Genomic DNA, 21,082 nt, shown 5'->3' with positions numbered 1-21,082 from the left:
GAGACACCCCACAGTCCTGCCCACCCTCCATGGGCTCCCTGGGTGCTGTGCCTGGTGCTGAGAGAGGAGAGACCCCACAGCCCTGCCCACCCTCCATGGGCTCCCTGGGTGCTGTGCCTGGTGCTGAGAGAGGAGAGACCCCACAGCCCTGCCCACCCTCCATGGGCTCCCTGGGTGCTGTGCCTGGTGCTGAGAGAGGAGAGACCCCACAACCCTGCCCACCCTCCATGGGCTCCCTGGGTGCTGTGCCTGGTACTGAGAGAGGAGAGACCCCACAGTCCCTGCCCACCCTCCATGGGGCTCCCTGGGTGCTGTGCAGGGTGCTGAGAGAGGAGAGACCCCACAGCCCTGCCCACCCTCCATGGGCTCCCTGGGTGCTGTGCAGGGTGTTGAGAGAGGAGAGACCCCACAGCCCTGCCCACCCTCCATGGGGCTCCCTGGGTGCTGTGCCTGGTGCTGAGAGAGGAGAGACCCCACAGCCCTGCCCACCCTCCATGGGCTCCCTGGGTGCTATGTCTGGTGTTGAGAGAGGAGACACCCCACAGCCCTGCCCACCCTCCATGGGGCTCCCTGGGTGCTGTGCCTGGTGCTGAGAGAGGAGAGACCCCACAGCCCTGCCCACCCTCCATGGGCTCCCTGGGTGCTGTGCCTGGTGCTGAGAGAGGAGAGACCCCACAGCCCTGCCCACCCTCCATGGGCTCCCTGGGTGCTGTGCCTGGTGATGAGAGAGGACAGACCCCAGCCCTGCCCACCCTCCATGGGCTCCCTGGGTGCTGTGCCTGGTGCTGAGAGAGGAGAGACCCCACATCCCTGCCCACCCTTCATGGGACTCCCTGGGTACTGTGCAGGGTGCTGAGACAGGAGAGACCCCACAGCCCTGCCCACCCTCCATGGGCTCCCTGGGTGCTGTGCAGGGTGCTGAGAGAGGAGAGACCCCACAGCCCTGCCCACCCTCCATGGGCTCCCTGGGTGCTGTGCAGGGTGCTGAGATAGGAGAGACCCCACAGCCGTGCCCACCCTCCATGGGCTCCCTGGGTGCTGTGCCTGGTGCTGAGAGAGGAGAGACCCCACAGCCCCTGCCCACCCTCCATGGGCTCCCTGGGTGCTGTGCAGGGTGCTGAGAGAGGAGAGACCCCACAGCCCTGCCCACCCTCCATGGGCTCCCTGGGTGCTGTGTCTGGTGTTGAGAGAGGAGACACCCCACAGCCCTGCCCACCCTCCATGGGCTCCCTGGGTGCTGTGCAGGGTGCTGAGAGAGGAGACACCCCACAGCCCTGCCCACCCTCCATGGGCTCCCTGGGTGCTGTGCCTGGTGCTGAGAGAGGAGAGACCCCACAGCCCTGCCCACCCTCCATGGGCTCCCTGGGTGCTGTGCCTGGTGCTGAGAGAGGAGACACCCCACAGCCCTGCCCACCCTCCATGGGCTCCCTGGGTGCTGTGCCTGGTGCTGAGAGAGGAGAGACCCCACAGCCCTGCCCACCCTCCATGGGCTCCCTGGGTGCTGTGCAGGGTGCTGAGAGAGGAGAGACCCCATAGCCCTGCCCACCCTCCATGGGCTCCCTGGGTGCTGTGCCTGGTGCTGAGAGAGGAGAGACCCCACAGCCCCTGCCCACCCTCCATGGGCTCCCTGGGTGCTGTGCAGGGTGTCCCATGTGGTGCTGGGGTTTGAACCCGGAGCCTCCTGCATGGCACCAGGTGAACCATCTTCCAGCCTGTGACCCCCCCTTCCTCCCCTCTCCTCTTCTCTCTTTTCTCTTTTTTCTTCCCTTGTTTTTTCTTTTCCTTCCTTCCACTGCCTCTAAGGTTATCACTGTGGCTCTGCGCCTACACTAAAGGTCACCACTCCTGGAGGCCATCTCTTTTTCTATTTATGTGCTAGGACAGAGAAAAAAAATGAGAGGGGAGGGACTGATAGAGAGGGAGAGAGAAAGACACCTCCAGACCTGCTTCATCACTTATGAAACTTCCCCCCTGTGTGTGGTGAGCGGGGGCTTGAACCCAGGTCCTTGTGGCCTGTTCCTGTCACCCGGTTCCCTGGTGCCCATCCTGTTCCTGTCCCTCTTTCTCTCCCCCTGGTGAAGCTTGAATGCTTTCGGCACGGCTGGGGCCCCTGGCCTGCAAAGCGGAGCTGGAGACAGAGATCTCTGGGATCTTGGGGAGCAGAGGTAGGCGGCTGCATGATGAAGTGCATGTCAGAGACAGATGTCAGTCTCCAGGTGCAGAGCAGGGACCCCTCTCCTCAGCACTGGCCCCCAAGTCCCCCCCCCCGAATCTGTGTGTGCGGGGATGTCTGGGGCCCTCCCATGATGCTCACCGCCATCTCTATCTCTGTCTCCAGGTGGGGGAGACCATCGGCATCTCGGAGGAGATCATGGGTCTGACCATCCTGGCGGCGGGCACGTCCATCCCTGACCTCATCACCAGTGTCATCGTGGCCAGGAAGGGCCTGGGGGACATGGCCGTGTCCAGCTCCGTGGGCAGCAACATCTTCGACATCACTGTGGGGTGAGTGGGTGCGTGCCCCTGCTGGGGCCGCCCTGGGATCACAGGGTGCGTGCCCCCAGTCCCCCTGGGCCACGAGCCCCATCCCTGTCCACGTCCCCAACCCGCCCTCCCAGCCCTGTCAGAGCCCAGTCGGAGAGCTGCCTTCCTCTCCACTGTCCTGGTTTGTTGAAGCCAAGTGTGTGTGCGTGTGTGTGCGTGTGTGTGCGTGTGTGTGCGTGTGTGTGCGGGTGGGGGTGGGAGTGACAAGCTTCTGAAGGCCACCCCCGCCGGCCCCCACAGCCTGCCGGTGCCCTGGCTGCTCTACTCCGTCCTCAACGGGCTGCGGCCGGTGCCCGTGAGCAGCAACGGGCTGTTCTGCGCCATCGTGCTGCTCTTCCTCATGCTCCTGTTCGTCCTCTTCTCCATCGCCTCCTGCAAGTGGCGCATGAACAAGGTCCTGGGCCTCACCATGTTTCTGCTGTACTTCGTCTTCCTGGTCATCAGCGTCCTGCTCGAGGATCGGATCATCTCCTGCCCCGTGTCTGTCTGAACTGGGGACGGGGGCTCATCTCCTGCTCTGTGTCCATCTGAACTGGGGACGGGGTCTCATCTCCTGCCCCGTGTCCGTCTGAACAGGGGACGGGGTCTCATCTCCTGCCCCGTGTCCGTCTGAACTGGGGACGGGGGATCATCTCCTGCCCCGTGTCCATCTGAGCCAGGGATGGGGGATCATCTCCTGCCCCGTGTCCATCTGAGCCAGGGATGGGGGGCTCATCTCCTGCCCCGTGTCTGTCTGAACTGGGCACGGGGGCTCATCTCCTGCCCCGTGTCTGTCTGAGCCAGGGATGGGGGGCTCATCTCCTGCCCCGTGTCCGTCTGAGCAGGGGACGGGGTCTCATCTCCTGCCCCGTGTCTGTCTGAGCAGGGGACGGGGGCTCATCTCCTGCCCCGTGTCCGTCTGAGCAGGGGACGGGGTCTCATCTCCTGCCCCGTGTCTGTCTGAACTGGGGACGGGGGATCATCTCCTGCCCCGTGTCCATCTGAACCGAGGACAGGGGCTCATCTCCTGTCCCGTGTCCATCTGAACAGGGGACGGGGTCTCACCTCCTGCCCCGTGTCTGTCTGAACTGGGGACGGGGGATCATCTCCTGCTCTGTGTCTGTCTGAGCCAGGGATGGGGGATCATCTCCTGCCCCGTGTCCATCTGAGCAGGGGACGGGGGCTCATCTCCTGCTCTGTGTCTGAACCGGGCCTACTGGTTGGGGGGCCTGGGGTACACACGGTCATGGCTGTAGTTACCTTCAGAAACACCTACAGCCCCACAGAGGCTGGACCCCAGCCAGGAGCTCGCAGGCAGGGAGATAATGGGTGTGGGGGACAGGGGGTGCTCAGACCCTCATGGCTGGTCTCCTGAGTGTCCTGAAGGGCTGCCCCGCCAGCTAGCTCCCACCCCTCCTTTGCTATCCCCAAGATGGGGGCTCCATCAGGCTCCTGAGCACTGCAGGCTAGGCCACAGGTGGGTGTCAAGACCCACACGCCCCCCAGGAAGCAGGACTCACCACACATCACAGCCAGTGGGGTGTAGACTGCCGATGGCAGTGCCAGTTGCTGCTGTGGTCTCTGAGAAGCGTGTTCAAATCCCCCCCACCCTGCCACCCCCCTGCAATTCTCAGAGCTGATGGGAAGATGGTTACGAAGAGTTGGAGGAGGGGGCAGCAAAAGAGCTCACCTGAGGAGAGCCCCTGCTTGCTGTGTGTGAGACCCAGGTTCGAGCCTGGCCTCCACCGCACTGGAGGAAGCCTTGGTGCTGCGGTCTCTTTGTCTCTCTCTCTCTCTGATAAAGTCAGCCTGGAGTGATGAGGCCCTGGTGATGACAGAGATAATAAAGAGAAAAATGTGTCCAGAGCCAGTAGCCGCAAACCAGGTGGCCAGAGCTCCAAGGCAGCCAGGCTAATTCTGTGTCCGCCTAGGGCTGCTCAGAAGAGGGTCTCGAGGCCCTTCTGAGGAGAAATTCCCCCAGAGGACGACAGGACAGCACGTCACCGAATCACCACTTCCAGCCAGCCAGCCAGAAGGAAGAGCCTTTGCTGTTTTCTAACTGTAGGGGCTTAAGGGTCCCTGTGAGCGAGTCTCTGCCCGCCGCTGTCAGTCAAGAAGCCACAGCAGGACCGGCGAGGGGGCGGAGGTCTGCCTGGAGTCACGTCCAGCAGAGTAGCACTGGGCTCAGCACTGCGGCACGGTCCTTTCTCATGGGCCTGTGCCCTCTGGCTGAGCCGCCGCCCTGGCCCCTAATTTCACTTGATTGACTTGATCGGAGAGACGGAGGTGGATCGAGCGGGGAGCATGGCTCACCATGTGTGGAGATATCCCGGTTGTTGTCCTGTGGTGCTGGGAATCGAACCCAGGGCCTCCCTTGCGCAAGGCAGCAATCTGGGCCTGAGCCAGGCCCTCCCAGCCCACCATCTGAGGTGAATGGGGCCATTTAACCCGTGCCCCTGTTAGCCTGGGAGTCCTGGTCTTTGGAAATGACGTTTATTAAAATCCAATCCAACCAGGAGTCCTCACGGTGTTTAATTCCGCCGAGACGGATGGGTCCAGTCCCTGTCTTTGGGTTACTTGACTGGAACCCTTAGGGCAGAGGATGAAGCATGGGGACCCCCCGACAGGCAGGGGTGGTGGTGGCTCCGACGGTGACTCAACGGAGAAACTCCACACCCTACCCCTGCTGGAGGGAGCGCCCGTGCCCTGGGTGACAGGAGGGTGTGCCGGGGCCTGGGGACACCGTCCTGGAGTCACGCTATCCTCAGGGAGCCTGAGTGCGCAGGGGCGGTGGACAGTGAGCTCCAGAGCGTGATGAGGTAGCAGCCAGCTGACGCAGAAATGGCTCCACCTGCCTCCCCACAGCCCCGCCCGGCAGGTGCTTCTCTGCAGGAAAGGCGGCTCAGTGGCAGGAGGGTCAGGCCCTGAAAGCTGGGTCATGGGGAGAGGGAGAGGGAAACAGAGACTCTCCAGAAGGAGAAGGAAGACATCAGGATCTCTCTCTCTCTCTCTTTTGGATACGACAGAGAGAAATTGAGAGAGGAGGGGAAGACAGAGGGGGAGAGAAAGAGAGACACCTGCAGACCTGCCTCACTGTGAAGCGACCCCCTGTAGGTGGGGAGCCAGGGGCTCAAACCAGGATCCTTGATCTGGTAACCTGTGCTTAGTACTATGTGCGCTTAACCCGCTGCGCTACTACCCGACCCCCTCTTTTTCAAATATTTTATTATTGGGCAGAGACAGAGGGAGAAATCAAGAGGGGAGGGGAAGACAGAGAGAAGCAAAGAGACAGAGATCCTGCAGCCCTGCTCCACTGCTCGTGAAGCTTTCCCCCTACAGGTGGGGACCGGGGGCTTGAACTGGGTCCTTGTGCATTGTAACGTAGCTGTCATGTATTAAGACTATATCATATTTGGAGGTCAAGTGGGAGAGAGTTCTCTCATTTGACAGCTACACTGATCTGCAGCTACATGGGGCAAGTCATAGCCTGTTATACCCAGAAACACTTTCCTTAGTATCTCCCCCCTTTTTTCTTTTCTTTTCCTTTTTTTTAAAGAATTTCTTTACTTGGGAGTCGGGCGGTAGTCAGTGGGTTAAGTGCACATGGCGCAAAGCACAAGGACCGGCGTAAGGATCCTGGTTCGAGCCCCCGGCTCCCCACCTGCCGGGGAGTCACTTCACAGGCGGTGAAGCAGGTCTGCAGGTGTCTGTCTTTCTCTCCCCCTCTCTGTCTTCCCCTCCTCTCTCCATTTCTCTCTGTCCAATCCAATAACAACGACATCAATAACCACAACAATGTTAAACTAGGACAACAAAAGGAAAAATAAATAAATATTTAAAAAAACCGAATTTCTTTATTCATGAGAAATACAGGAGAAAGAACCAGCCATCACTGGTGCATGTGCTGCCAGGACTGAACTCGGGACCTCCTGGTTGAGAAGCCAACGCATTATCCACTGTGCCCCCTCCTGAACCACCCTCCCCTTTTTTTCTTATCTTTTTAAATTTGATTTGATAGGACAGAGAAAAATTGAGAGGGGATGGAGAGATAGGGAGGGTAAGAGAATGAGACACCTTCAGCCCTGAAGCTTCCCTCCTGCCCATGGGGAGCAAGATCTTGAACCCGGGTTGGGCACGGTAACATGTGCACTCAAGCAGGTGAACCACAGCCCGGCCACAAGTTTTGTTTACTTATTTTACCAGAGCCCTGCTCATCTTTGACTTATGGTGGCTCAGGGGATTGAACCTGGACTCTGGACCTTGGGAGCTTGTCTGGAGGTCCTGGCAGGGGAGCGCAGCGACTCGTACACCCTCGACCCAAGACCGGTCCGTCTGTATTCGGGGAGGCCGTCCTCTTCGACCGAGCACACAGCTTCAGGAGGGACGCACATGGGACGGTGAGGGGGAAAGGGGACACCCGCCCAGCCAGCCAGATCAGCCACATCAACCCTGGCGATCAGTGGGGTGACAGGTGTTGCAGCCAGATCTCCCTCACATGCAAACCTGGGACTTCGGAGCCTCAGGCATGAGAGTCTTAGCATAACCATTCTGCTATCTCCCCTGCCCCACACTTTGCTTATATAGGTGATTCATTCAGCCTAGAAAGTCTGTTTTTGGGGGCCAGGTGGTGGCGCACCCGGTTAAGCACACAAAGTATTAAGCACAAGGACCTGTGCAAGGATCTGGGTTCGAACCCCCAGCTCTGCACCTGCAGGGGGGACACTTCACAAGCATCCTTCTCTCTCTTTTTATATTTATTTATTTTCCCTTTTGTTGCCCTTGTTGTTTTATTGTTGTAGTTATTATTGTTGTTGTCGTTGTTGGATAGGACAGAGAGAAATGGAGAGAGGAGGGGAAGACAGAGAGGGGGGAGAGAAAGACAGACACCTGCAGACCTGCTTCACCACCTGTGAAGTGACTCCCCTGCAGATGAGGAGCCGGGGGCTCGAACCGGGATCCTTACGCCAGTCCTTGCGCTTCACGCCACGTACGCTTAACCCGCTGCGCTACCACCTGATTCCTATCTCTCTTTATGTTAAACCAGAGCTCTGTTCAGCTCTGGCTTATGGTGGTGTTGGGAACTGAACCTAGGACTCTGGGGTCAGCCTCAGGCACGAGAGTCACTTTGCATAACCATTATGCTGTCTACTCCAGCCCCAAGCGTCCTTTTGTATCTATCTTCTCCTTCTCTCTCAATTCCTCTGTCCTGTCCAACAAAATGGAAAAAATGGCCTCCAGGAGCAGTAATTCATTGCCGGCACCAAGCCCCAACAGTAACGGTGGAGGCAAAAACAAACAAAACAAAACAAAACCTCCCCAAATCCCAAGAAAGCCTGTTTTGTTCTCACCAGGACTTTACTGCTCTGAGCCAATTTTTTTCTTTTTAGTTTTTAAAGATATTTATTTGTTCCCTTTTGTTGTTTTGTTGTTTCCTTGTTTTATTGTTATAGTTATTATTGATGCCGTCATTGTTGGACAGGACAGAGAGAAATGGAGAGAGGGAGGGGAAGATGGAGGGGGGAGAGAGAGAAAGACAGACACCTGCAGACCTGCTTCACCGCGTGTGAAGCGACTCCCCTGCAGGTGGGGAGCTGGGGGCTCGAACAGGGATCCTTATGCCGGTCCTTGAGCTTTGTGCTACCTGCACTTAACCCACTGAGCTACCACCCGACTCCCGAGCCAATTCTTTTCGGATACAGTAGAGTCAGAGAGAGAGGGAGAAAGGGGGGGGAGAGGGAGAGGGAGGGGATAGGTAGCACAGCTCTGTCTCCAGTGATGCTGTCTCCAGTGGTGGGGGCTGGACTCAGCCCGGGCAGGGCACACTGTCTAGGTGGGCTATCCTGCTGGCCCAGGGCTGAGTTGACTCTGGCAGAGGACACTGTGACTAGCTCAGAGAATAAGTATGGATGCGTGGAGCTTGCAGTCAGAGGGAGAAATGCCTCCATGAGTCTGTGCTCTCCCAAATAACCTAGGCAGCAGAAAGATTGACTCTAAGGCTGGGAGAAGGTGGCCTGAGGGGACAGGAAGTAGATGCCAGGGGACCAGGAGAGGAAGAATCCCATTCTGAAGGCAGGAAGGGCAGAGCATGAGTCCAGCCATGACAGCAGGCCAAAGACAGAGGCAGCCTTCCCTTCCTGCCTTGAGGGCAAGTGCCCAAGAGCCAAGTTCCAGGCGGACAAGTGAAAACAGAGCTGACACTCACAGGCCACTGTGGGCGGCTGGCTGTCGTCTGACTAGGAGCTGAGGCACAGAGGTTCCGCAGGCTGACCCCGGGCGGCTGACCATGAGTATCGACCGTGATCACAGGCGTTTACTGTCTAGCGGCAACTGAGAAGAGACGTGATGAAATAAACTAGTGGTCTTGGGATTTCGAAGTGAAGAAACACTCTTCAAAAATCAGAAAAACAAAAGAAAGAAAATCCAGAAGATGCAAAGTGACAAGAATCCCTATCTGGCAGCAGGAGGGAAAGGAAATGTCTCTGTGGAGAGATGGTGCAAAGAGAGATGGAGCTGAAGGTGAAGGTGGAGGCGGAGAGCACTGCCGACACATGGGGGGTGCGGGCACGGAGGCCCCGGGAGGCCAAGGCACAGCCTGGTTTATGTTCAACAGATGGACACAGACGCGAAACGGGCGACAGAGTCAGAGGCAGGCCTCGTAGCAAGGGCTGAGCCCATCAACACGATTCTCTCAAATGTCTGGTCAGCAGAGAGACCAAAGGGAAACAGGGAGAAGGTTTTAAAAAGATGATGCTAGTCTGGCGTCCCCCAACCCCCGAGAAGGGCTTACCACTGTCGATTCATGCCTAGCTTTATTTTCAATACAGACCGAATGCGGGGTGGGAGGCACCTGGTTAAGTGCACAAGGACCTGGGTTCAAGCCCCTGGACCCCACCCTTTAGGGGGCAAGCTTCATGAGTGAAGCAGAGCTTCAGGTCTCTGCCTCTTTCGCTCTCTCCATCTGCCTCCCTCAAATTGCCTCTATCCAATAATAGTAATAATAATGAAGACAGAATGTGCAAATAGTATTCTCTGGGGATTAAAAGTGGGGGGGGGATAAAACTTGGTGTGGGGGAAAGAAACATGACAGTGTGAACCGTGAGGATTGGTCCCTACCTCAATTTTTTTTGGGCGGGGAGAGGGAGATCAACGAACTCTGATTTTGACATACTGATTGTGGTGGAGAAAAATGAAACAGCATAGCGAAAACCGTCGGTTGGTTTATAGGGGCTAAGATCCAAACACCATTCAAAAGAACCAGAAAGGGACCCCAGCAGCCTGAGCGGAAAGACATCTGTGGCCTGTGCCACGGCCTCAGCTACCATCTGTGTGGCCCTCATGGGACAGCGGCCCAGAGACTGAGAACCCGGCGCGGCTGCAGCAGTCGGAGGAAGAGACAGCTCTCCCTCCAGCAGGGAGGTGAGCCCCACACGGCGGCCCGACGCCTCACGGCTGCCTCTCCACGAGCGCCTGTCATGTCACGGCAGCTCCAGCTCTTGGCCTCCGGGAGTCGGCCTCGGTGGCTCCCCCCCGCCCCCCGCGTCGGCTGGACCCCTCGCCTTTCTCACTTCTTTGGGATCGGGATCGGCTGGAGGATTCCTTCCTGAGAGACAGTGTGTGCGGGCTGAAAAGCTGCGGGTGTAGCTCGCGGCTTCTCAGAAGTCACCGCCCAGACCAGAGGCGTGAGCGCCCCCCGACGGGCCTCTGTCCCCGAGGCTGGTGGGACCTCCATATGCGCTTTCTCGGCTCAGCTCTGGATTTCAGTTTCCACAAGTTCCGATCCTGACGGCTTACTGAAAAAGCCACGTTCATCAATATGGGAAATACTACCTGGCTGCAGGTTTTTTTTTTTTTTTAATTAAAAAAATTTTTATTTATTTTCCCTTTTGTGGCCCTTGTTGTCTTTTTATTATTGTTGTAGCTATTATTGTTGTTGTTATTGATGTTGTTGTTGGCTAGGACAGAGAGAAATGGAGAGAGGAGGGGAAGACAGAGAGGGGGAGAGAAAGACAGACACCTGCAGACCTGCTTCACCGCCTGTGAAGTGACTCCCCTGCAGGTGGGGAGCCGGGGGCTCAAACCAGGATCCTTACGCCGGTCCTTGTGCTTTGTGCCACCTGCGCTTAACCCGCTGTGCTACCGCCCGACTCCCCTGGCTACACTTTTAGGGGGTTGCTCTTTCTCTAGTTTGTGAAAAAGTACTTTCGGTGTGTGTGTGTGTGACATTAACAGAATACTCCAGAAGGTCATATTCCAGATAAATGTTTTATAGGACACTTGTGTCCTACTTGACAGCTTAGACACTAAAATAAAGGTGAGATCTGGGATGGAGGAGATTCTCGACCTGGGAGTTCACAGAGAACGTGAACATGGACGTCGGCATTTGGCTTTGGAGGCTGTGTCCCCCCTGTGTGCCCGAGGCGGGACTTGGTAGGGGAGGGCGCGAGGGAGGGGAGTCCTGGGATGAGAGGCAACCTCCTTGTCTGTCCTTCCACAGGCTCCGTGAGCTGGCATGGGCCGCGGTGGCCCTGACATGGTTCATAGGGGCAGTCAGGCTCTGGGACCGACTGGGAGTGCTAGGACAATCCCCACACTAGTGTGAGCATTTCTTGTTCATTTTCCCGAGTGATGTCAAACGGACAGAGCCCTGCGGTGGTTCTAACGACTTCAAATAGCAGCAGATAAGGAAAAATAAGGACGCCACTGCTTACTTTGTTAAGTTTCAGTTCATTTTCAGTTTGCTCTATGTAGTTTTAAAAATTAAAAAAATATCAACTTACTATAAACAGTTTAAAATATGTATAATACAACTCCATGGTCAAAACATTTGAATAATCTATGAAAACCAAAACCTCTTTTTATCTTACATTTGTTTAGGCTTCATACATCATTTTTTCAATCTCCCCCCTTGCAAGATAAACCATCAAATGTTCATCTTATTTTACAGGAAGTACTTTCGTCTAGGGATTTTCTCGTCAGGGAAACACTTAATGACTTGTTATAGGCGGGAGGCGAGGGTGGCGTGGGAAATGTGAAGCAAAGTGGTTCATCCTGCCTGTCGCTCTGAGCGTTTGGCATGTCAGCTCGGCTGGACTTCTGGAAACATTTACAGACGTGTCACTGGAGACTGAGGGTTAAAGGTTGAGAGTCTAAAAGTGGCATTTTATACACTGACTATACATTTGGGGAGAGCTCACAGGCACACATGCACACACAGACAATCACACACACACTTGCACACTCACACACACACTCGCACACGCACACACTCGCACACGCACACACACTTGCACACGCACACTCACACGCACTTGCACACGCAGACACACACACACACACACACGTGTGCGCACATGCACATGTTAAAGATAAGGTTCTCCGAAGGTCTTCCGACACTCCATCACCCCGGTGCTGGGGGGTCTGTCACAGTCGCGTGTACTCTTGACTTGACTTGGCGTGAGACGGCCATACGCCATCTTGTACTCTTTATCAAACGCATCTGCAAAGGCAGGTGAGCAAACAGTGGGTACTCCTAACGCCCGACTCTGATATTTCAGAAGCCCCACCCTGTGGGCCGAGGAGGGACCCTGCCAAGAAGTAGCAGAGCTGGCACGGGGACCTTTGAGCTCTAGGGCATTCCTACATGGCACCAGGGGCTTGAAGCTGGGCTGTGTGCACACCGTGCCATGCACCCTCTCTCATGAGCTGTCTCTGCAGGCTTGACACCTCTACCTGCTAACTCCGTCCTGTGAGACTGAATCTCTGCACCCACTAAACCACAATTCTGAACTCTCCCTCCTCCTAACTCCTGGCCACTGCTACTTGGCTTCGCTGGTTATTTTTTAAGTGAGAGCTGGGGTTTGGGGGGAACGGAGGATGGGCCGGGGCCTTGAGCATGGTGACAGCATGGAGTGGCCTTCCCCGCCCCACCTCCTTATATAAACTTGGAGAGGGGAGGAGAGATGCGGGCAGAGCTGGGAGGCACCGCGGCACTCCCATCGTCTCTAGGCTCCCTTGTGGGCCGGAGCCAGGGCCTCACACACTGTTCGCTCCACAGGGAGCTGGGAGCCGTCCCTTGGCCCCTATGTGGCTCAGTGCTTAAGGCCATTCGGGGGAGCAGGAGCCAGCACCAGTCCGCGAGAGGGGCCGTGTGCACCAATGGTTACTTTCACCAGCCTGTTGAATGCTCACGCTCTGCCTGGGTTTCTCAGTGCCCGACAAACCATCTCCCCTTCTTTCCTCCTCCCTTCCCTTCCTTCCTTTCTGTCTACAGCGGCTATTTCTGTCCTTTCTTATGACTTGAATGTGGAAACTCAGGCCCACATAAGAGCTGGGAGAAGAAGGTGGTGAACTAATCAAGTCAGGCATTTGCACAATACGTTCGGTGACCTTGTTGATACTTTGCTGAAACAAGCTCAATGTTCTTGGTGACAGGGTTCAATAGTGAAGGCAAGAGATTCAAATATGGCTCTGCTATTTATTAAGAGACCTGAGAATAAAGTCCTTAGTCTCGGGGCCGGGTGGCGGTGCACCAGGTTGAGCGCGCGCACGTTACGGTGCGCAAGGACCTGGGTTCGAGCCCCCGGCCCCCACCTGGATGGGAAAGCTATGTGAGTGGTGAGGCAGGGCTGCAGGTGACTTCCACTCTCCCTCTCTATCTCCCTCTCTTCCCTCTCGATTTCTGGCTGTCTCTGTCCAGTAAATAAAGACAACAAAGCCCTCAACCTCTTAGAGTCTCAGCTGCCGCAACAGTGAGACAGATGTGAAAACGCCCACGGGGCTTCTAGCAGAGCCACCTGAGCTCAGGGTAAGGCACAGAGTCAATCTGTCGCCTCACTGTTGCTACGACCAGAGCATCAGGGTCGCTCACATCAGACAGCAACCAAGAGCCCTTCTGCCGTGTGACCCTGACTTCAGTCACACACAGCAGGCGACCGCGGGGCCTCCCCACTGCCTACGGCGCGGAGTTACCTATGTCGATGTTCTCTCTTCCCAGGGCCACCAGCGACAGAAACAGGATCTCTCTATATAGACTCCTGGGGAGAAGAGAGTGGGACAAGTTACTACGCAGGCGGGACACACAGTCTCTGAAGACAGATGCTGAGGCAACTGGGCCTTGCTCTGATGAGTCACGAGACATACAAGACAAATTCTGCTTTTCCAGCAGCCCGACAGAGCTGCTCAGAACACCACAGCACGAACAGAGCGGCTTACCTCTGCCTTTTAAAGTGGGGACACTTATTCAGAGTCTCCAGCATCTGACTCATTGGCCCGTAGACGTCATTCATTTTAATGCTTTGGACCATACTTTTCAGTAGCTCCTGGGTAAATGAATTATCACCTTTTGGCAATAAGTGGACCACTGGATATTTTTGGGCTGTAAAGGGAAAAAAAAATCAAGAAAAACATTCTGAGTAGAAAGGGGGGGAAAAAAAAAACAACAAAGAAACAAAACAACCAAGCGGCGACTGACAACTACTAAAGAGACACACAGTGCTGAAACTAAGCGAAGGCGACTGGTAAAGGCAAACCGACGCAAGAATGACAGGAGGAGAAAGAGCAACACGAAACAGCCGGTGAGTCTGTCGTGGCCTTAAGCAGACAGCAGCCCAAAGTGTCGCTTCCCCAAAGACAGCCCCCACAGGAAATGCGACATCAGAGCCCGGGATGGTGATGAACAAAAAAGGAGAAGCTGGGCAAGCAGTGCCTTGACCAGCTGTGTGTGGGGGCTTTACAGAATACAGGGCCCCACATGATAACAGGCTAAGCAAATACAGCCCCCCAACATAACAGGCCAGCCGAATATAGGGCCCCCCACATGATAACAGGCTAAGCAAATACAGCCCCCAGAATGTAACAGGCCAACCAAACACAGCCCCCCCAGAATGTAACAGGCCAACCAAATACAGCCCCCCCAGAACGTAACAGGCCAACCAAATACAGCCCCCCCAGAACATAACAGGCTAAGCAAATACAGCCCCCCCAGAACGTAACAGGCCAACCAAATACAGCCCCCCCAGAACGTAACAGGCTAAGCAAATACAGCCCCCCCAGAACGTAACAGGCCAACCAAATACAGCCCCCCCCAGAACGTAACAGGCTAAGCAAATACAGCCCCCCCAGAATGTAGCAGGCCAACCAAATACAGCCCCCCAGAACGTAACAGGCCAACCAAATACAGCCCCCCCAGAACGTAACAGGCCAACCAAACACAGCCCCCCCAGAACGTAACAGGCTAAGCAAATACAGCCCCCCCAGAATGTAACAGGCCAACCAAATACAGCCCCCCCAGAACGTAACAGGCTAAGCAAATACAGCCCCCCCAGAATGTAACAGGCCAACCAAATACCGCCCCCCCCCGAACGTAACAGGCTAAGCAAATACAGCCCCCCCAGAACGTAACAGGCCAAGCAGAAGCCCACAAAGGGTAGTGCTAAGAACACTGAACTCAACACTCACTCTCAAACAGAAGAGTACGGTTTTGACCTGCAAGACAAAAAAAGTCCGTCAGGGGAGAGTCAGCTCCGGGTGGATGTGGGGCCCTCAGGGCAAGCAGAGGTGCAGAGGTGACACCACCACCACCACCACCACTCCCCCCCCCCCCCCGCCCGCTGGACGGCGCTCACTGTGGGCGTTCCAGAGGATGTACAGGGGCTGCCCCGGGTCCTGGTGCAGCTTCATGTTGTCCCACAGCATCTGGATCAGAACGTGCTTACTGTCTTCAGACATGCGGTGGCGGGGGATCTGTGGGGGGGGGGGGGAGGCGGCATGACAATGACTGGGAGGGGCCCAGGGAGCGACCGGGAAGGCAGAGTGCAGACCAGGCCCAGGCACCCCGGACAGCACCAAGGAGCAGACGCAAGGCACTCTGTGGACGGTGGGTGAGGCAGTGCCTGGAGTCCCACCCTCTTCCTACAAATACACAGTAAGAGCTGCCCAGGGGAGGGGAGGCAGTGGCAGCACACCTGGTTGAACGCACACATCATCAGATGCGAGGGCCCAAGTTCAAGCCCCGGCTCCCCACCTGCAGGGGGGAAGCTTCACAAGTAGTGAAGCAGGTCTGCAGGTGTCTCTCTGTCTCTCTCCCTCCTCTCAACTTGTCTCTATTCTACAAATAAGACAGAAAGGGGAAAGAGGGGAAAAAAAAAAGGCTGCTGGGAGTGGTGGATCGGTCACGCAGGCACCCAGCCCCAGCATAACCTTGGTGGCCAAAAAAACCCCCAAAAATTGCCAGGGGAGATCTGTTCATGAGCAGGCCTTGGGCTCATTCTTTTACGCTGCAGACAAATTATTTGTGAAGACAAGTGAGTTCTCTCGACCTCGGTTTCAGGTGGTTATGAGAACAGCACAAATAGACGTTTGTTTCTGCCCCTGGGGAGGGAAGGTTACAGTCTCGTGCTTCACGCCGGTGCTCTGACCTGGGAGTACTTGTTGCAGTGCTCGGAAGACAGGATCAGCCCCGGCAGGTTGCTGGGCAGGCCAAGGCGCCGGAAGTACCACACCAGGTTCCAGAAGACAATAGGGTGGTGGTCCACAAAGTCGGCCTCCGTTATCGCGTGGTCACCTTCATTCTCCAGCAGGCTCTCAAGTTCCTTCCACACCACCAGAGGGCTGAGATAGGGGACGGTGATGGGGTCTGGACTTGGCAGGTGCCACTCTAGCTCCAGAGATTCCTGGAGGACAGACAGAAACCGTGAGAGAACTCAAGATGGATGTCACTAAGTCATCCTAAAACACTATCTGCCCAGACAATACTTTTAGCCCACCCGCGTGTTAGCTCCTGGGCTCAGGCAGACATGACTGTAGTTATGGGCCCCTTGGAACATGCCTGAACAGACTTCCTAGCTCCTTCCCACACCGAGACCCCAGTCTCGTCTGTTCTAGTCCTACCTTTGGGCTCCTGTTTATTAAAAAATTTGTCCTGCTTTGTATCTTACCACCTTTCAGCCACCAAGTTGCAGATGCTACTATGACGCCAACCTGACTTCCCTAGGTAGACGCCCTCACCCACGTGTCCTGGAGCCCCGCTCCTCCAGAGCCCTGCCCCACTAGGGAAAGACAGAGACAGGGTGTGGATCCGCCTGCCAACACTGCCAACACCGCCAACACCGTGTCCAGAGGAGAAGCAATGACAGAAGCCAGAACTCCCACCTGCTGCTCCCCATAATGATTCTGGGTCCATGCTCCCCGAGGGATAAAGAAGTGGGGAGCTTCGGGAGTCAGGCGGGTTAAGTGCAGGGACCGGCGTAAGGATCCCGGTTTGAGGCCCCGGCTCCCCACCTGCAGGGGAGTCACTTCACAGGCGGTGAAGCGGGTCTGCAGGTGTCTGTCTTTCTCTCCCTCTCTCTGTCTTCCCCTCCTCTCTCCATTTCTCTCTGTCCTAGCCAACAATGATGACAACAATACAACAAGGACAACAAAAGGGAATAAATAAATACTTTCTAAAAAAAAAAAAGGAAGAAGAAGTGGGGAGCTTCGAATGGAGGGGATGGGATATGGCACTCTGGTGTGGGACTGTGTGGAATCGTACCCCTGTTACCTTACAGTCTTGTTCATCATTATTAAATCATTAATCATTTTTTTAAAAAAGTGAATAAAAAAGAAAAAGAAAGACATAAAACACAAAGATTCCTGATTAAAACACACAGACTGAACATTGCTGCCTGTGATTTCTGTGCACGCAGAAAGGAGCCCGAGACCGTCAGGGACAAGAGGTTCTTCCTGACCGAGACAGCACAGAAGCTGATGCTGAGGGGGGCACAAGGGGCCTCTCAGTGTCTAGACACGCACGGTAGCTCCCTGCAACGTAGCTGGCAGGCTGCCTGTTGGAAGGAGCTTCTGTCTCCCAGAGTCTTCCTTGTCCAGAGGGCCACCGGTACTGGCGCTCCTGGCCGCAGAAAACAGGGGGCATTTCGACACAGCTGCTTTGGACCTGTCAGTTGGGATCTGGATACTTCGCGCACACGAACTGGCCAGCTGGTTGGATTTGCTTTGGCATTGAAAAAGAAAAAAGATGAAAAGGAAGCAGATGAGTGTCTCAATTTATGGTTTCACTTAGAAAAGCCATGTTTTTGTGCCAGGTGGTGACGTGCCTGGTTGAGCACACACGTTCCAGTGAGCAAGGACCCAGGTTCAAGTCCCTGGTTCCCACTTGCAGGGGGAAAGCTTCACGAGTGGTGAGCAGGGATGCAGGTGTCTCTCTGTCTCTCTGCTGTTATCCCTCCCTCTCCTCTCAGTTTCTGTCTCTATTCAATAATAACTGATTACATGAGAAACCATGTTCTCTAATTTAGTGTCAGGACTGGGCACAGTCAAGTAAGTCAAATGAAGGCAGTTAGTCCGGTGTCAGATGAGAAACAGGACAGAGTTCTAAGCAGTCTAGCCACGTTCACAGTCTAGCCACGTCACAGTCTAGCCACGTCACAGTCTAGCCACGTCACAGTCTAGCCACGTCACAGTCTAGCCACGTCACAGTCTAGCCACGTCACAGTCTAGCCACGTCACAGTCTAGCCACGTCACAGTCTAGCCACGTCACAGTCTAGCCACGTCACAGTCTAGCCACGCCACAGTCTAGCCACGTCACAGTCTAGCCACGTCACAGTCTAGCCACGCCACAGTCTAGCCACGTCACAGTCTAGCCACGTCACAGTCTAGCCACGTCACAGTCTAGCCACGTCACAGTCTAGCCACGTCACAGTCTAGCCACGTCACAGTCTAGCCACGTCACAGTCTAGCCACGTCACAGTCTAGCCACGCCACAGTCTAGCCACGCCACAGTCTAGCCACGTCACAGTCTAGCCACGTCACAGTCTAGCCACGTCACAGTCTAGCCACGCCACAGTGTTTTTTCATCCACCGAACTTAAAATTTGTTTTTCTGTTTATTATTTTTTGGATAGAGACAGAACTTGAGAGGAAGGGGAAGATGGAGAGAGAGTGAGCGAGTTTAGGATACATCTGAACTAGGGCTTGTGTGTGAGCGTGGGAGGCGTGTGGTATATGGTGTTTGCATGCAGCCCCCCTTGCCATCACCTGCTCAGATCCAAATCCCCCTGCATGGACACCACAGAGGTGTCGAGCCCGGAGGCTGATGTGGAGAGGCTTTGGGGCTGCCTCGTCCGGCTGGAAGAGGAGGGAGGGAGACGCATGCTTTCTGCTGAGGAGCTTGACTTCAGGAAATATCTGGAACGAGAAGCAGAGGAAAAGCTTCTCAGTGAGGCAGAGCCTGGCGAAGGCGGTCCTGGAGCAGGAGGGGGCGAGTCCCCGAAACCGTCACCTTCCAGGTCGCCGGAGGTCCCGTATCTCAACGTTCAGGAAGGGCAGGAAGAGGTTACCACAGAAGGGGCAGGTGGTGTTGAGGTTGGAGTCATCCGCCGTCCAGCCGGCCATGATCTCCTCGTCGTGCACCAGGCAGTCGCACGTTCTGCACCGCGAGCAGCTGGAGATGAGGGCCTGGGCGGGAGGTGGGCAGCTTTAGCGAGCGGTCCCTGCTGCCCCGGGGACTGAAGCTACGTCAGGAGGCAAGCAGGCAGCCGGCCTCAGTAAAGTGACTTGAGTGGCTCGAAATGCTAGGTGTCCCCAGGCTGTATTCTACGCTGCTTCTTGTCTTGTCACCACGCTACAGAGGCCATGGACACGTGAGACATGGTCATCTACAAACCAGGACCCAGAGACGCTCGAGCAGAACCATACCTCCATGGCATACTTCTGGAAGATGTCGGCGTTACTCGTGCTGCAGGAAGATGCCACTTCTGACTTCCCAGGCAATGCGAACTTTGACAGGGGCCCTGTGATTTGTTAAAAGCAAACAGCAAAAGCATCTTAGTTAGTGAACAAGAACGCGAGGACCTTTTGCTTCTGTGAGCTGGCTGATGAAACATTAAATGGCTTTATTCAAAGCGTCAAAGGTGATTTATGAGAACATGTTTTTGCAACGCACTCGTTTTTCTGTTGTGAACGCAAATGGAAATGTTCTCCCACTCTGACTTCCACACGTAGCTACGTTCAGTCACTTTGGTTCGCCGCCCGGAAAAGACCTGCTATTTCCTGACTACTATCCTGCTGTTTCTGCTTCTCCTAGGTTTGAAATACAAGAAGCTGTTGAGCTGCAAGGTCTGGTCTACACAGCCCAAAACGCTTTCTCTTTCTCTTTCGGAGCCACTGAAAAGATGCACTGGCAAGTCCCTGCCTCATGGCCATCTTCTAGGGCAGTGGGGCAGGGGGCTCAGTGGGCAGAACACAGGACTCGCAAGCCTGAGGCCCCAGGTTTGATGGCCAGGAGTGGTACCCTATCTTCGCTTCTCACACATGAAAACATTTTAAAGAAGTGCTCTGAGATGTGGCATAATTATCTTGCTCTTCTTACAGCCCAGAGATAATTTTTTTTTTTTCAAAGAGGAGGGCAAAGCAATGCTCCCCCTTTGTGAGATTCCATGTATTTTTGTCTTTCCTGATCTCCGTGGTGCGGGGACTGAACCCAAGGCCTCCCCAAGCTGCAGGCCCTCCAGGCACATTCTGAAGACAACAGCAGCAAAAAAAACGAGGGGCTTTTTATGTTCAAAATAAACTGCTGACTGTGGGGTATACCCTTTCAAAGAAAGACTTGTTTCCTTATGAGAGAGTGAGGTGGGGCTGGGAGGTGGAGAGAAAGCACACCACACGATTATGGGGACGGACTAGGGGTAGGGAGAAAGCACACCACACGATTATGGGGACGGACTCAGGACCTCACGCTGGGGAGTCCATGGCTTCATCTGCTGCACTGCCCCCTGGGCCACAGGTTGTGTCTATCTTGTTTGCATGTGCAGGTCCTAGAGAGGTCCTCCTCGAGACATTTCCCCATGGGTAATTGTAGCAACCCACCCCCTCAGTGCAGGGAGTATTTCCCAAGACCCCCAGTACTGCTTGAAGACACAGACAGAGCTGAACCCTCCAGACAGAGTCTATTCTCCTCTCTCCACACCTAGGGAAGACTAACTTAGCAATGAGGCACAGCAAGAGAAATAACGGTAACAGAACAGAACAATGGTCACAACCCACAGGCCTAAGGGTCAGGTGAGCAGAGACGCTAGGAACTTCCTGCTGAACCCCCGGGGTAATGGAAGCTGCTGGGAATAAAGCCACATCTAAAGGGGGAACTACTTGTCCTGTTTATGAGTGAACACTGGTATCTTCACAGACAGAAAGGCCAAGAAAGGTGACGATGGGGGCCGGGCAAGGGGCACCAGGGCATCATGGCTGTGTGTGTGTGGGCCTGTGCGGGGGGGGGGGGGACCCTTCATGAGCGGTGAAGCAGGTCTGCAGGTGTCTCTCTTTCTCTTGGTCTCCATCTCCCCTCCTCTCTCAATTACTATCTATCCTACTAAAAGGAAAGGAAGAAGGAAAAAAAGAAAGGCGATGTCATAAGCCACCAGTACATGAGGAGCAGAGAGGGAAGGAACACTGCACAAGGTTCTGAAGAGACTCCCCTGCAGGTGGGGAGCCAGGGGCTTGAACCGGGATCCTGAACCGGGATCCTCATGTCAGCCCTTGCGCTTTGCACCGCCTGCGCTTAACCCACTGC

General features: G+C 55.3%; 2 protein-coding genes across 4 annotated transcripts in view; one reads left to right on the top strand and one right to left on the bottom strand.

Moving 5' to 3' along the window:
- SLC24A1 (solute carrier family 24 member 1) overlaps positions 1-3,153 on the top strand; it is a 33,696-nt gene extending 30,543 nt beyond the window's left edge. The window contains exons 8-9 of the mRNA XM_060175707.1: positions 2,339-2,505; positions 2,785-3,153. Of these exons, the coding sequence (XP_060031690.1) occupies positions 2,339-2,505; positions 2,785-3,034 (417 nt within the window). The 3' untranslated portion in view covers positions 3,035-3,153. The remainder of the gene's footprint in view (positions 1-2,338; positions 2,506-2,784) is intronic.
- Positions 3,154-11,227: 8,074 nt separating this feature from the next.
- The window catches only part of DENND4A (DENN domain containing 4A), a 109,835-nt gene continuing 99,980 nt past the window's right edge, over positions 11,228-21,082 (bottom strand). For all 3 annotated transcript variants that reach the window (XM_060174291.1, XM_060174292.1, XM_060174293.1), the window contains 10 exons: positions 19,213-19,307; positions 18,797-18,972; positions 18,553-18,702; positions 17,311-17,509; positions 15,939-16,193; positions 15,147-15,264; positions 14,980-15,006; positions 13,735-13,897; positions 13,492-13,556; positions 11,228-12,019 (listed from right to left, as the gene is read on the bottom strand). In XM_060174291.1, the coding sequence (XP_060030274.1) occupies positions 11,883-12,019; positions 13,492-13,556; positions 13,735-13,897; positions 14,980-15,006; positions 15,147-15,264; positions 15,939-16,193; positions 17,311-17,509; positions 18,553-18,702; positions 18,797-18,972; positions 19,213-19,307 (1,385 nt within the window). In that variant the 3' untranslated portion in view covers positions 11,228-11,882. The remainder of the gene's footprint in view (positions 12,020-13,491; positions 13,557-13,734; positions 13,898-14,979; positions 15,007-15,146; positions 15,265-15,938; positions 16,194-17,310; positions 17,510-18,552; positions 18,703-18,796; positions 18,973-19,212; positions 19,308-21,082) is intronic.

This window comes from Erinaceus europaeus, chromosome 16 (assembly GCF_950295315.1).
Source record: "Erinaceus europaeus chromosome 16, mEriEur2.1, whole genome shotgun sequence".
Classification (NCBI taxonomy): Eukaryota; Metazoa; Chordata; class Mammalia; order Eulipotyphla; family Erinaceidae; genus Erinaceus; species Erinaceus europaeus.
The sequence above is the reverse complement of the archived record's forward strand: the minus strand, read 5'-3'. Positions and strand labels throughout refer to the sequence as shown.